Source organism: Hippoglossus stenolepis, chromosome 12 (genome assembly GCF_022539355.2).
Source record: "Hippoglossus stenolepis isolate QCI-W04-F060 chromosome 12, HSTE1.2, whole genome shotgun sequence".
NCBI classification, from domain to species: domain Eukaryota; kingdom Metazoa; phylum Chordata; class Actinopteri; order Pleuronectiformes; family Pleuronectidae; genus Hippoglossus; species Hippoglossus stenolepis.
In genome coordinates this window covers 17,433,791-17,448,046 of record NC_061494.1, presented here as the reverse complement: position 1 = coordinate 17,448,046, position 14,256 = coordinate 17,433,791, and the positions used below count along the sequence as shown (strand labels likewise).

Genomic DNA, 14,256 nt, shown 5'->3' with positions numbered 1-14,256 from the left:
CGGTTAATTCTCCTGCAGGCGGGGTCACGACAAAAAAAAAAAAAAAAAAGCCCGTCTTATTGGATTTACTGGGAGGAAGCGTCGGTGCGTCCCTGCAGCTCAACAAGCAGCAGCGACAACACACTGCGGGCTGAGCGGCGTCACCACAGGCTGAGCACAGTCAGCTGACACAGGGTTGGAGCAAATGCACGGGAAGCCTCAGTGGAGGAGACAGTGACGGAGAAAAATATCAAATAAGTTACTTGAGGGAGTTTGGCTTCGTGTCAAACTGGGAGTGAAGCTTCAAATATTCACTTCATTCATCACTTTGTCAACTTAAAAAAAAAAAAGGATTGAGCAACATCTCCCTGCTCAGCTCTTCCTTCCACACGTTGCACAAACAAGGAGTAAAAGTTGCACAAGTCTGACATTAAGAACAATTATGCAAGAGGTGTTTGACAGTTACAGAACCTGCAGTATACAGAACACTATATATATATATATATATACAGTATATAAAACACTATAGAGCACATAGCACCAGTGAGTCCAGTGCTACAGGGATTATGGAGATATACTCTACAGTGGGATGACAGTTTAGAGGACAACCAGGAGTTGAGGTGTTACTTAAGGTGGTGTATAGTAGTCTATAGAAAGCAAGGGGTGAGCGTGTGATCGCGACACACACACACACACACACACACACACACACACACACACACACACACACACACACTCAGATTGAGTCACTTCAACTTGCAGCCTAATAGGATTGACCTCCACCATATAGGATTAAACGGAGATGTGGAAACTATTTACTGCCACTTTCTCTCTCTCTCTCTCTCTCACACACACACACACACACACACTCACACACACAGCGATGATGAAGAAGTGCAGGCGTGAATGCAGCAGCAAACAGAAGCCAGTCTGGTTCTGGCCACACATCACAAATACAGTACTCATGAATTATTTTTAAAGGAATTCTTGTTGAGAAACAATGATACACTGAATCATCCATAAAGCATTGAGGATCTTTATCACGTAGCTGGGGCACACACCTGATATGTGTGTGAGTGTGTGTGTGTGTGTGTGTGTGTAACTTGTTGAGTCTGGCTGTATCGCCTGACATAGAAACTCCACACCCCCCCCTCCCGTGCGTCCCCTAAGCGACAGTCTATGAACAAGCTCATCAATTTTGCAGACCCATCGGCTCTGTGTGGTTCCAAAACAAAGGACAGCAGCCTGAAACTGTGACGCTTGCACCACAAGCTCCACAGTGCTGTTTGGCTCTGTAGTTCTACAGCAGATATTCTACATACACTGATATAAATAATGCTATTAATGCTAGTTTACATACAATAGGACATGATCATTTGTTGATTATATGCAGGTCTCCTTATAGTCTATTACTTGAATTATGAAGGGAGTCACGTCGGCCTAATTTTGATTTTCTTGCAGGAACTCCTTCATTGCAGGGTTGGAGTCAGGACGAGACTGAACAAAGTTTCTTTGATAAAGAGCAGAATGAGACTTCTGATGTGCATGTGGTTAAAAATAACAAATCTGTTTTTCTTAAGTAGCAGTGAAAATAACATCAGCAGTGTCAGTTAATGATCGGAAACAGACACTCAAAGCTGCCAGGAAAAAAACCAAGACCAGATTCAAGGATAAAACAGCTTGAAAAAATAACTGCTCAAAGTTTGCTGATGGATTTCTTGGACAAAATGGAAGTAGCTGAGACTTGGGAGGGGGCTGGAATTACAGCAAATAAAACAAAAACAAACAAAACACAAATAGAATATCTCCAGCTCTGTCCAACCCCAAAATAACAGCAAAATAACAAAACCGACAAACCAACGTTGGGTGAGTGAGCTCTGATTCTGCTGCAGAGTCTATGAGAAGCAAAGCTCGATGTTAGCTCTTCAACAAAGGCAGGTTGTTAGTTCTGCTGAAGCGTCTCACGTTAGAGGAAAACAAACTATCTACAGAGCGCTGGAGTCAGACTGTCGACAAATACCTTCGTCAACATCAGAGTAAGATTCCTCTTTGAGAATCTCTGGCACATTGGCCCGAACTGTGACGCACATACAGTGAAACATGCACATGTTAACGAAAATGGCAAAACCAGTAAAAATTAATGAAATCTTAGCAGCTAATTGTTGAAGATGAGCAAGATAAAGAGAATTTGTAGCGTTTCTCTACGTACCTTCATCGTCTGACATGTCGAGGAACTCGTTCATGGTCTCTGGAACATTGATCTTGTGTTTTTCTGATGCACTCTGTAAATATGATGACAGAGAGATGGACATTTCAGTTTTTTTTAATAAAATAAATGTATATATTCCAAACTAATCCCTAACAGTCTGAGCCAGTTCAAATCGAAACCCCAAAGTTACAAAGCTGTAATATGTTTTTCAAATAATATTATTTATTATAATATAAAATTATCATTTCAGATTGTCACATGACGCAGTGTTTTGCCTGTTTCCTGTATATTTACTCGTTGACATTTTCAACCTGAACCTTGAAATTAGAGCCAGAACAATATGGATTTTTGGGGGCTGATGCCGATGCAAATATTAGGGAATAAAATACATTTGTTACGTAAAATGTAATAATATAATAAAAGTTTTCAAATCGGCAACCATAAACATTGATACCTATATATATATATAAAGGCTCATGTCCACTGATTTTATCTACCAATCAATAAACAAGTTGCGCTCCACTTGAAATTATTCTTGCTGTATTGTTAAAGTGGCCAAACATCCTCAAACGTCCTACCAGTACACTTTTGATGTTTTAAATCAACATACAGTTATTAATTTCGCTTTCATCCAAACCAAAATCAGGGATCACATCTCGAAGGTCTGACAATATCACATCCCCTGAAAACGAGTCAATGTTTCAGAGACAACTGCGTCAATTAAGGACAACGTCAGCAGTTACATTCCATCTTGTGTGAAGTGTGACCTTCACGTGTGTTTCCTGAACATTTAGCTGAATCCTAGTTGTGGCTCCTGTCCCATTAAAAAGTAATAATAGGTGTTTGAAGGCCACATGACCCCACACAGCTGAGCAGGAACAGGTCCAACAGAGGAATGAAACAACGAGGCCTCTGCACAGTGAATAATACATCACTCACACACACGGGCACGGAAACGACCTTGATCTTTTACTTTCATCCCTATCGATAGAGACAGTTATGACTAATACACTTTGCTGCTGATTGTGCAGTATCCTCAGTGACCTCCCATCTCCTCACCCACTGTCCCCCCCTCACACGCCTGTCACCACTTCATCATACCACTGCCACGCTTTCTTTACCACTCCCCCTTCCTCACAGACACGTGTGTTGATCCGATCGCTGTTAGTGACCTGAGCTATTAGAGGAGAAACCTTAAGCTCCAATCTAAGCCCTCTCTCTCTCTCTCTCTCTCTCTCTCTCTCTCTCTCTCTCTCTCTCTCTCTCTCTCTCTCTTTATCAGGACTTCACACACGTGACACATGGTGGCTGACTGATTGACTTGCTGGCTGATTTCGCAGGATTCACACACTGACTCTACCTCCAGTATGCTGCTGCCTGACTGGCCAAGTTTTGGGCAAAGAGTCGCTCACACAATTCAGCTCAAACCAGCCACTGAACACTGGAGCATTTACTGGTTTCAGTCCAGTAGTTAGAAAAACTTCACATTTCCACATAAGCTGCATTTTGAAGCACATCATCCATAGTAGCTATTTTTTCTTGTTTCTTGCTTCTGATTGCAAATTAACAACCGGTGCTGGTAAAATGCCAAAACATTTTAAAGTGACAAATCATTAACAGTGATGAAATTAACGAAGATTCCATGATTCTTATACAGTTAAAGTGTCTTTAAAAATCTATAACTGCCTGGAAGGTGAGAAATCATATGGAAAAAATAAAATGTTTACATACTGAAAATGAATAAATGATGCAACAATATAACATATGTAAATATATGTATGTACTAAAACAGGCAAAATGTATAGACTGTATAAAATAATACCTAAACTGATGATGCTGGATTATTACTTCCTAAAACATTTAATACTTTTCAATGATAAACGTTTAATTAATTCAGTGTCACATGTATTGTATTGACCTGGCTCTCGTTCTCAGTCTAAGTCCATGTTAAATAAAACATCCACAAGAATGGAGTTAGTGTGGAATGTATTGGTGACACCTTCAACCATCGACAGGAAAGCGGTGTCTCACCATGGTGGTCAGGTTTTCGTCCGTCATGGGCCTCAGAGTGTCCACCACAGAGATGTACCCGAGTCGATGGGCGACCGAGAGGGCAGTGTTCCCATTCTGAGCAGCGACACACCGAAAGAGAGTTATTCAGAGGAGGCGCACGGAAAACAAAAAGAGCATTCAGTGATTCGTCAAGCTCCGGCTCTGTTGGAGGGTGCGTGTGTGTGTGTGTGCCAGTGTGTTTGTGCACTGACCACGGTGAGCTCGTTGGCCGAGGCCCCGTGCTGAAGCAGCAGGTTGATGATGTGGGTGTGGCCCTGCTGAGCTGCCTGGTGTAGAGGCGAGTATCCGTTCTGCACAGAGACACATGAACACAGTCGGCTTTAGAGAGGAACAAAGATCTAGACAAAAACAGTTACACAAGAGGGTGCGTTTGACAGGTCGGTGAATGAGCATGTGTTTGTCTACCTTGGTTTTGCCATTGATTCTGGCTTGGTTCTGCAGCAGGAAGTTTGCCATCTTTGCGTTGCCATAGTGACAAGCCACGTGCAGCGGAGTGTAACCCATCTGCATGGAGGAGAGGAGAGGAGGAGCAGACACAGACGTGAGAGGTCGACTCGATGAAAAGACGGTTACGTATGCGAGCTGACATCTTTTTACGTCACAGATAAGAATTATTATTATGAGAAAAAACTAACAGTTTATACATGAAAAATAATTAATCTTATATTTCCCAGCATGCTACCTGATTCTAAATATAACTTTATAACGTCCAAACTACATCACATGTCATGTCCCTGTTGAATAATGTGTGTGGTGCATAATGATAATGGAGATCAGCGAGTGAATAACCTGTTTGCTGTAAACAACTGTCCTGTCAGCACAAACACAAACACACACACACACAAACACACACACATGGAGAATATAACCTTGTGTGAGCCCAACCTTCAGCGAGTACGTGTTTGAACGTGAGCAGCGTGTTATGAGGCCTGTGAGTGTTTGTGTATCAGTGAATGAAACTGAATATTAGATCGTGTATGAGCTCATGTGCACGTGTGTGTGTGTTTGCTGCAGTGTGTGCTGCATCCGTAAAGACACAAACACCAGGCATCAATTTTTTATTTAAACGATAGCAGATGAATGTGTGCAAGTACATTTTTTCCATTTGCTATTAATACATTGAAAAGAAAGTTCCAGTTAAAATAAAGAGCAAAACAGGTCATGCCTCAAACCTCAACCACAAAAAGAGAATTAAAGACGATTATCTTGTGTGTGTGTGTGTGTGTGTGTGTGTGTGTGTGTGTGTGTGTGTGTGTGTGTGTGTGTGTGTGTGTGCGTGTGTGTGTGCGTGTGTGCGTGTGTGTGTGTGTGTGTGTTTGTGTGCCTGTGTATGAAGCGTTACCTTTGTTTGTGGGTTGACATCAGCACCGTGGTTGAGAAGGACTTCTGCAACATTGACCTTGTCCTCCTGAGCTGCTAAGTGAAGTGGTGTAAGTCCGCTCTGTACATGAAGGAAGGACACACAAAAACACGTGAGAACACGTAAATACATTTGTTACAGTGGGAACATATAACAGCACTGACACATGTTATCCTTCAGGAAAAATGATGCTGAAAAATTTTATTAAAACTCCCAAGACACTTGTTTTTCTACTAATTTGATTGTAACCAGGTACAATTCAGGATACTAAAGATGTATTTACTTCCAGAAATAGGTCATTAGAGAAATAATAGCACAGAATACAGGTTAGGTGCATGCACTGCTTGCTTATTTTAGCTTTGTGACTGAGTTCACCTTATTGCACATGTTAACGTTGGCGTTCTTGGTCAGCAGCAGGGACACCAGGTCCACGCTGCCCTCCTGCGCTGCCAGGTGAATGGGACTGATGCCTTGCCGCGTCATGGCGTTGGTGTCGGCGCCGTACTCCAGCAGTGTGGTCCCGATGTCCATTTGGTTCTTTTTGGCAGCGATGTGCAGTGGAGTGTAGCCGTTCTGAGGGAGGTGAAAGATACGCAGGAGGTTGGATTGAGCTTGGGGGTGTTGTTTCATTCTACTGAGAAACAGTGGTTATGCTCAGTGCTGCACAAAATAGGTGTTTTCTTCTCTATAATGTAGTTGATTCCATTCTGAAACTAAATGGAATTCACATCGTACGTTATAGTCTAAAGTGTGGACAAAGCTACAGGATGGACACAATGATCAGGAGAGATTGTTGTTTTTATAACATCTAAATATATTTAAAAAATAAAGAGACAGAAAATGAAAAGAAACTATTGAGAGTGTGAGCTGTAGCTGGGCTTTATTCAACCCTCTGGGCAGCTCTGAGGTTCACAGAGAGGTGGGTTCAGCTTCAATGAAAGTCAATGATTAGTACGAAAAAGAAGAGAGTCATATATTGTGAGTCTCAGTGTCACTACTGTCACTTTGCATTGAGCACTAAAAAACACACAGCTATTACTTTCAAACCATCCATCTATGAAACGTAATTGTCTCTCTTGGATTGTTAGGATCAATGAGACAAATTTCATGAGTCATAATATCCTCAGTATCCTCTTGGCTCAGATATACGAGTAGATATGTTTTGTGCAACTTGATTATTATTCACTGCTACGTCTGTGCGTGCAAATGCTCGTGATCATCTCCTCTACTCCACACGGATGGATCCTGATTTTCAAAATGCACTTAAATTACACCCAGCAGACCAATTTATAGAGGAGGAAACTGAGAGAAAGGGCGGCAGGGAGGAATGAGTAAGAGTGTAGGAGGGAAGGAGGCAAAGAAAAGTAATAAATAGAAACAGATGAAGATGAAGGGAGAGAGAGAGAGAGAGAGAGAGAGAGAGAGAGAGAGAGAGAGAGAGAGAGAGAGAGAGAGAGAGAGAACATGCAGGAAACAGAGGCAGTGACGAAAGGGGAAGATCGAGCACAAAGACAAATTACTGCTGCAATCTTTGGTCTCCTCTTTCCAGATGTCTGTCTTGAAAAAAGGGGCATTTCCTGCCATGTTTTGTCTCTACTCCTGTCATCCTGCTCGTACTTATTCTGTGACTTCTAAAGCTGAACAGGGGATGAACCACAACGACGTGTGATTGTGTGCGTCAGACATTATGAAAGCAGTATTACTATATTAGTATTTTCTTTTTGGGAACGCACAAAATGTATGGCTTTGGAAGAGAGTTCACAAAATTGGGCGAGTGAGTAATTTATGACACGTAGAAAACATCATCCGTCCGTCCTTTTTGTGAGAATACTCATGAAATGTAGCTGAATGTAAAGGAGATAATATTTCAAAAAGTTTGCTGAGCTCAGAGAAAAAGCCACACACACACTCACTGTGTTATAAACAACAAAGGGTGGAATGAGAGAAGGGGAAGGAATGAGATCTCCACGCACATCACAGGAAAAAAAACTGTTAATGGTTAATGGAGGAGGCACTGGGTTGGTTTTAGTGTGAGTGTTTATGTGTGTTTTTGCGGATACCTTGGCGGCAGCGTGCGGGGAAGCTCCCTGATCCAACAGCAGCAGCGCCACTCTCTGATTATCGTAGTGAGCAGCTACATGCAGTGGAGTTAGCCCACTCTAAAACACCAACACACACACACACACACACACACACACACACACACACACACACACACACACACACACACACACACACACACACACACACACACACACACACACACACACACACACACACACACACACACACACACACACAGATGCAGAGACACATCCACACGCAGGAAAGCAACACAAAACGGAGTTAGAAGATTGCCAGACTCATACAAGCAAAAACACGAGTAAGAAGCAAACAAACGCGTGAGGAGAGATGGACATCAAACTGATGGAAGATATTTAGTAAAGGAGACCGTTTGACCGTTTGTCAAAAGTCTAGAGCCTAAATGAACCAAAGGCAACTCTTGACCCACATAGGACATTTTACAGCTTTTTCCCACATACACACTTGTAATGTTCAAGCCTTGTAAACAGACTCTGCTGTGGGACATTTGTTGAGTTTCCCCTTGTTTTATATCAAAAAGAATCAAAAGCACCAAAATGGGAGATTCAGGGTTTTCATTAAAAAGTGATGAGGAGACACTCAATGCATATTTTTAGCAGCAGCAGCAGCAGGAGTAGCAGTGTACAGGTCCTCTGCAGACACGTTTTCAGACATATATAATAAAAACATGTCTGATAGGGTTTTAGACAAAAAATATCAATTGGCTTGATTGAAAAATCTTAAATTACATCTACTCCTTTCCCCCTACAAGAAAATCTACACTATGCAAGTACTTTTCAACTTCTTTTTTTCACAACACTGGTGGACATAGGGCTGAGAGTTAGATGATGGAGCCTCACGCCTCTGAGCTACATCCAAAGTATTACATGCACACAATACACAACTTATATCCCACTCAGAAACCAGCACTGAGTCAGCAGGATGCTCCCTGAGCCACTGGAATGTCCCACTTACTGAAATGACTCAGAAAACATGTGTCCCAGAACACGTCCTGATAATCTTCTGACCTCTTACGATTACAACTCTCGTGCTTTTGGTCAAAACGTTTTTTCATTTCTTTGTCTCTTGTCTTTCTTCTCATTTCAAAAGAGTTAAACTGCAGTAGGAGCCCTGGTTTTGCTCTAAGTTTAGACTCAGGATTACAATGGGACCGATTTGAGCGTGACACCAGCGAGCAGAGTGGAAGCGTCATTATCATACCTGACCGCCATTATGTTAAATGCTCTCAGATGGTGGCACAGACACACACACAACCAGCGAACATTGTAGTCAGTGCCAGTAGGTCTGTGCTTGGTAAATGTGTCAATATGTGTGTGGATATAAACGCATTTGTACAAGGGTGCACACGGAGTGTGTGTCATCTTGGCGATAAAAAAGCAAATCTGCCCAGGAGGTTTTTTAAGAAACAGGACGAGCATCTGTTTGCGGTGTGGTCCCGAGATCAGTCCCCAACCTGCCACCCCATCCTCACAACCGCCACCAGCCCCCGTGTCCAGCTGCAGCTCGGAGAATTCCTCTCAGAGAGGGTCCTGTTTACTCTCTCAGAGACAGGGTGGATAAGAGCGGGCGACCGAGAGACTTGCAGGATGATAAATGGACACATTATCTGAATGACTTCCTGATTTGGGCCATTTGTTATCTCTCCAGAAATGTTTACAGTCTGCAGCTCAATGACAGATCTTTACAAAGCTTCAGGAAAGGTCAACACTGCAGATGTATAAATTCTTTGTTCATGCTCTATGCTTTGTTGTACATTACTGGTTTAGTGCACGTTCTAAACCATGGGCTTGGCCTGGGATATTTGCTGGTTGCAGCTTTCTTTCCGAAATTGTAAAAGGTGACCTGCAGCATTTGAGCCGCGGCAAATAAAGACCTGCTGCTGGACTCAGTCCACTTTACCCTGAGGCTGCAGCTGCACAAAGCTGTTCACCTGTTTAATTAAAGTTCAGTGAAGCTCACTCAGTACACAGAACCCAGAGGTGGAGAATCAGTGGCTGATGTGATCTACAATATCTCTTTTGTTGATGAGTAACAGCCGCTGTTTTATTAAAGGTTTATCAATACCAAATGTATCACGTGTACAAATTGCACCTAATTCAAAATTACACTTCTTTGGGCCCTAACAACACACATGCCAAGTGTGAAGCCGACAACATGAACGGTTCTCACGATATGCAAGCCACAGACAGTTTGAATTATTAAATTAGATTATCTTCTATATACAATTGCCAATAATCAATAATAAGACCCCTTGCTGCTTGTTACTTTTGACGATGATTAGTTTGTAAGTTCTGTGCCAGGACCCCCCCCCCCCTCCAGCAGCAGCACATCTGAAAACATCCTTATATGTTGGTCAGGATTCGTTCCCTGACACTAACATGTGTTGTGAGCTCTCCACATCTCACCTTTCCAGCAGCATCAGGCGCAGCTCTCTTCTGCAGGAGGAGACTGGCCACCTCCATCTTGCCGTACTTTGCTGCCACGTGCAGTGGACTGAACCCTTTCTGTTGGACACAAATTAATATCCATCACTAAAATGAACGACAGTAGAGAGATGAACAAATAGAGAGGAGGATTAGAGACGGGTGGTAGAACAGGAAGTGAATATTTGTGATGGTCTGTATCAGCTTTCGTTGGATCTGCTTCATAAGGAAATCGTTTTTCACTGAGTTGTAATGAACTTTGAAATTTAACTGCAATGACAAATAATGTGTTTTCACAAAACCTGTTTCATCCATTTTCTTTAACTACAATGTTTGAATAACCTTTGACATGAAACATGTTCATTTTATCAACAGACACAAGCTAAAGTATTTGTTGTAGAAGAAATTAAACTTTGTGTAAAAAGGTTTGGGTTTGTTTAAATCCAGTTACAGTTGATTTTTAGAATGAATTCATTTCATCGACAACAATGAAATTCATGATGACCGGTTATTGGTCTAAGCTTTGCAATACCCTGAGAAACTCTTCAAATCTATAAATGGCTGTTGTACAATGTGATCGTGTTAATCTTGGCTTCCATCTTGTGTGTATGTGAAGATATTTAAAGACATTAGGTCAGATTGTCCACAGGAATGTGAGACTCCCACAGATTCTCATTCCACGCTCTGAAACACTTGGCCTCATTTTCGCCACTGTTCACATTCCCCTTCTCTTACAGTTTACACAGTGAATGATGGACAGACGACAGATTGCTGGATAGAAAGACGGGTTTTTAAATGTTTTAAAATTAGCCCACTTCTTTGATGTATTTTTTTTTTACATAAACATCAAAAAATGGGTCAAATTCTAGTTCTCATCCCCCATTTCCCTTCTTCCCAGGTTGGTATGACATCATTTCCCTGAGCAGGTGACTCAGGTGGCGTCCCAAAAGATGGCAGCATAGGGTTTAACCTTCATTCATCTGTTCCACTGACAGAGGTCACCTTGAGAGACAGCCCCCAGCAACAAATCACACGTGCACAAACCGAGCTCGTGAAGTCCCTGTGACCTTAATCTGCGCAATTAGACAGAAATAAATGACAGTATGTTTCCATGGTTGACTGCACGCATGAGAAACTTTAGTATTACCTCTGACCTGAATGTGAACGCTGTAAAAATGATGTTAATCCACAACGTGACCGAAATTCACAATAGTTTGAACAGTGTCAGGTATTTGTAGGAAGGTTATGGGTCTATAACAGGAGACTATGAATGATTTTATTAAGAGGAGAGAAATTATCAGGAGCAACAGACTCCAGCTAATAAACATAGGACAAGCTCCAAGGAGTCTGCTGGAAACAGAATAGCGCCCACTAGTGGAAATATAAGGCACTGGAAATCATTATAAAGAGAAAATATTCATCTCAGTTATCTTCTGCACTCATCTAAGGACCCTCCTCCAGTCTTACCTTAGTTGCTGAGGAGAGTGAGGCTCCATTATCCAGCAGCATGGCAGCAACGTCTTGGTGTCCTTCACGGGCAGCCAGGTGAAGGGGGGTGTAGCCTGAGGTGGTGGCGGCGTTGGCAGAGGCGCCGCACTGCAGCAGCTGTTGGACGATGTCGACTTTCCCCAGTCGACTGGAGATGTGCAACGCTGTCTGGTCGTCCTGCAGAGAAGGAAAAAAAGTCAATTTTGCCCCAGAATTTGATCTTCGTTTGTTTTTGTATTTCTTCACCTGACACAGTGATGGATAACGGGGCTCAGTGCTCTGACCTTGGACTTGGTCTCCACCTTGGCTCCGTTCTTGAGCAGGTACTGGACGACGTCTGCCTGCCCCGCCCTGGCTGCCATGTGGAGAGCGGTCTCACCCCGCTGGAACACACACAGTGACTGAATGTCAGTGGGAGCTTTTTATGTGCAGCGATGCAAGTTGAAAAAAAATACTTAAAATGTAAAAACCACTGTATGAATGATCCACTCACTACGTTGGTGGTGTTGGGTGATGCTCCGTGATGCGTCAGTGAATGGACAATGTTCTCATGACCCATAAAGGCTGCCACGTGGATGGGGGTCAGGCCAGACTATAGGGAAAACACATAAAAGATCCACATAAAAGTACTGTGAAGATTAAACAGTAGAAGAAAAGCTGTGAATTCTGACATTGACAAGAAAGCACTTCTGGTGTCCTGAGGAGGTCGTGAAGCAGAGTGAACGAGTGTCAGTGTGGTACAGTACCTCAGTGACGGCCTGGATAGACGCTCCGTGTTTAAGTAACAGCTCCATCACTTTCACTCTGTTCTTCTTGCAGGCGATGTGAAGTGGAGTGAAACCGTTCTGCACACACACAGAAAGAGGACATTGGTGTAAAGCCAAAGTGTAAGGGATGATTTTAATTGGCTGATGAGTAAATTATCTGAAAATGTACACAGTGCAATGGTAAAATTGTATTTTTATATCTTTGCATGTTATTACCTCTGCCATGTGGATATGTTTTTGTTTTTTTTGTTTATAAGCAAGATTAGGCAAAAACTACTCAACAGTTTACGACAGACTTTGGTGAAGAGAGGCCTCAGGGGTGGATCTGGATCAGGAATGTTTTTATGACTTTCTTTAATATTGTGAGACAAGGTGTTTGACATTATCACAGACTTCCTAGATAATAATTAATGGATCTTGAAACAAAAATAAGGCATGTTATCATTGATATCCATGACTGTGCAGCTTGATTACATTTAAGGGGACTATTGGACCTTGGTCAAGGTATGCGCTCTACTGAGTACCTCTCTAGTTATGTATTGATTTAATACATTATTGTATTATTCTTTAAAGAAAGGATCCAACTTTTTTGCCAAGAATTTTGCGGGAGAAACTTAAAGCTTAGTTTTTAATCTAGAAAAGGATCAAACATAAAAATATTCAACATCAACATGAAACTATCCACGAGTTACTAATGATATGACCTTTGCCTTCAAACACCATTATCTTCTGAATGCTTTTGTGCAATTTGACCGTATCACTTTTCATTTTCAGCCCCGGTATCAACCCCTGTATCCCTACCAGCGCCTTGGCGTTGGGGTTGGCCTTCTTGTCCACGATGAGCTTTGCCACCTTGTAGTGACCACAGTGGGCGGCGACGTGCAGCGCCGTCAGGTAGTCGTTGGTGACGTCGTCCACCGGCACGTCGTGCTGGAGCAGGAGCTGGACACAGTTCAGGTGGTCCCCCTGAGTGGCCATGTGGAGCGGTGACAGACCGTTCTATAGGTGGAGGAGAGAGGGAAAGAAAGAGAGAGAGAGAAGAGAGAGAAGAAAGAGACAAACACACGCAGACGGACACATAGACAGATGGACAGACACAGGAAGTTAGGGCGTGGCCATGCCCTGCACAGAAAGACTGTGAAGGAAGTTACAGAAGCATTGTTATAACGAGGCCATTACAACAATGTCTATTTTGTTACACTGGTCGTCCTGCGTGGCCAAACTGTGGAGCTACGCAGCGGAGACAGGCTGTTCTGGAGAAGTCGCACAGATGTTATGGAGACAATGCGACAACACTACAGCAACAACAACAGACCTGCTATCTGACTGGTTAACAGATGTCAAATAGCTGTGTGTTATAAATCAAGTGTGGCCCTGTTTGAGTGAAATGTGATGGATTCTATTCTATTTGACAAAAGTGGGAATAAAACATGAGTTTGTGACCTTTCCTTCCCTAATCTTATTAAAGCAGTGAATCCTGAATTGATCGTCCCAGTAGCTACCTTGGTCTTAGATAGGAAAGGTGCTCCTCGGTCGAGTAGAATTTCTACCACCTGCTCGTGTCCGCTCCTCGCCCCACAGTGGAGAGGTGTCAGGCCGTCCTGGAAGAGAAGAGGGAGGGCGAAGGTGTAGATAACTCATGGGAAATATAAAATCCCACATGGTTTCCACAGATTCTTGAATATCAAATTCAAAGCCTTTTCAAAGACCAAACATGGCTTTGATTGAGACATGGAACATGGTTTATTAGTGTTACAACAATAATGAGAAATATCAGGCTTTACAGAGGAGGAACAATTAAAGAGAGAGTTTTCAATGTATGATTCACTCTCTATTGTGTTTCAATCTCTACAT

The 14,256-nt window shown here is 42.6% G+C and overlaps 1 protein-coding gene across 3 annotated transcripts in view; it reads right to left on the bottom strand.

Annotated features, from left to right (window-relative positions):
• The window catches only part of ank3a (ankyrin 3a), an 86,757-nt gene that overhangs the window by 36,080 nt on the left and 36,421 nt on the right, over window positions 1-14,256 (bottom strand). For 2 of the 3 annotated variants that reach the window (XM_047342318.1, XM_035172647.2), the window contains exons 9-22: window positions 13,905-14,003; window positions 13,204-13,401; window positions 12,382-12,480; window positions 12,129-12,227; window positions 11,920-12,018; window positions 11,615-11,812; window positions 10,130-10,228; window positions 7,682-7,780; window positions 5,997-6,194; window positions 5,604-5,702; window positions 4,667-4,765; window positions 4,453-4,551; window positions 4,220-4,315; window positions 2,189-2,261 (exon numbers count right to left, since the gene is read on the bottom strand). In XM_047342318.1, the coding sequence (XP_047198274.1) occupies window positions 2,189-2,261; window positions 4,220-4,315; window positions 4,453-4,551; window positions 4,667-4,765; window positions 5,604-5,702; window positions 5,997-6,194; window positions 7,682-7,780; window positions 10,130-10,228; window positions 11,615-11,812; window positions 11,920-12,018; window positions 12,129-12,227; window positions 12,382-12,480; window positions 13,204-13,401; window positions 13,905-14,003 (1,654 nt within the window). Of the gene's footprint in view, window positions 1-1,999; window positions 2,153-2,188; window positions 2,262-4,219; window positions 4,316-4,452; window positions 4,552-4,666; window positions 4,766-5,603; window positions 5,703-5,996; window positions 6,195-7,681; window positions 7,781-10,129; window positions 10,229-11,614; window positions 11,813-11,919; window positions 12,019-12,128; window positions 12,228-12,381; window positions 12,481-13,203; window positions 13,402-13,904; window positions 14,004-14,256 lie in introns of those variants that run through there. The other variant, XM_047342319.1, reaches the window with a different exon arrangement.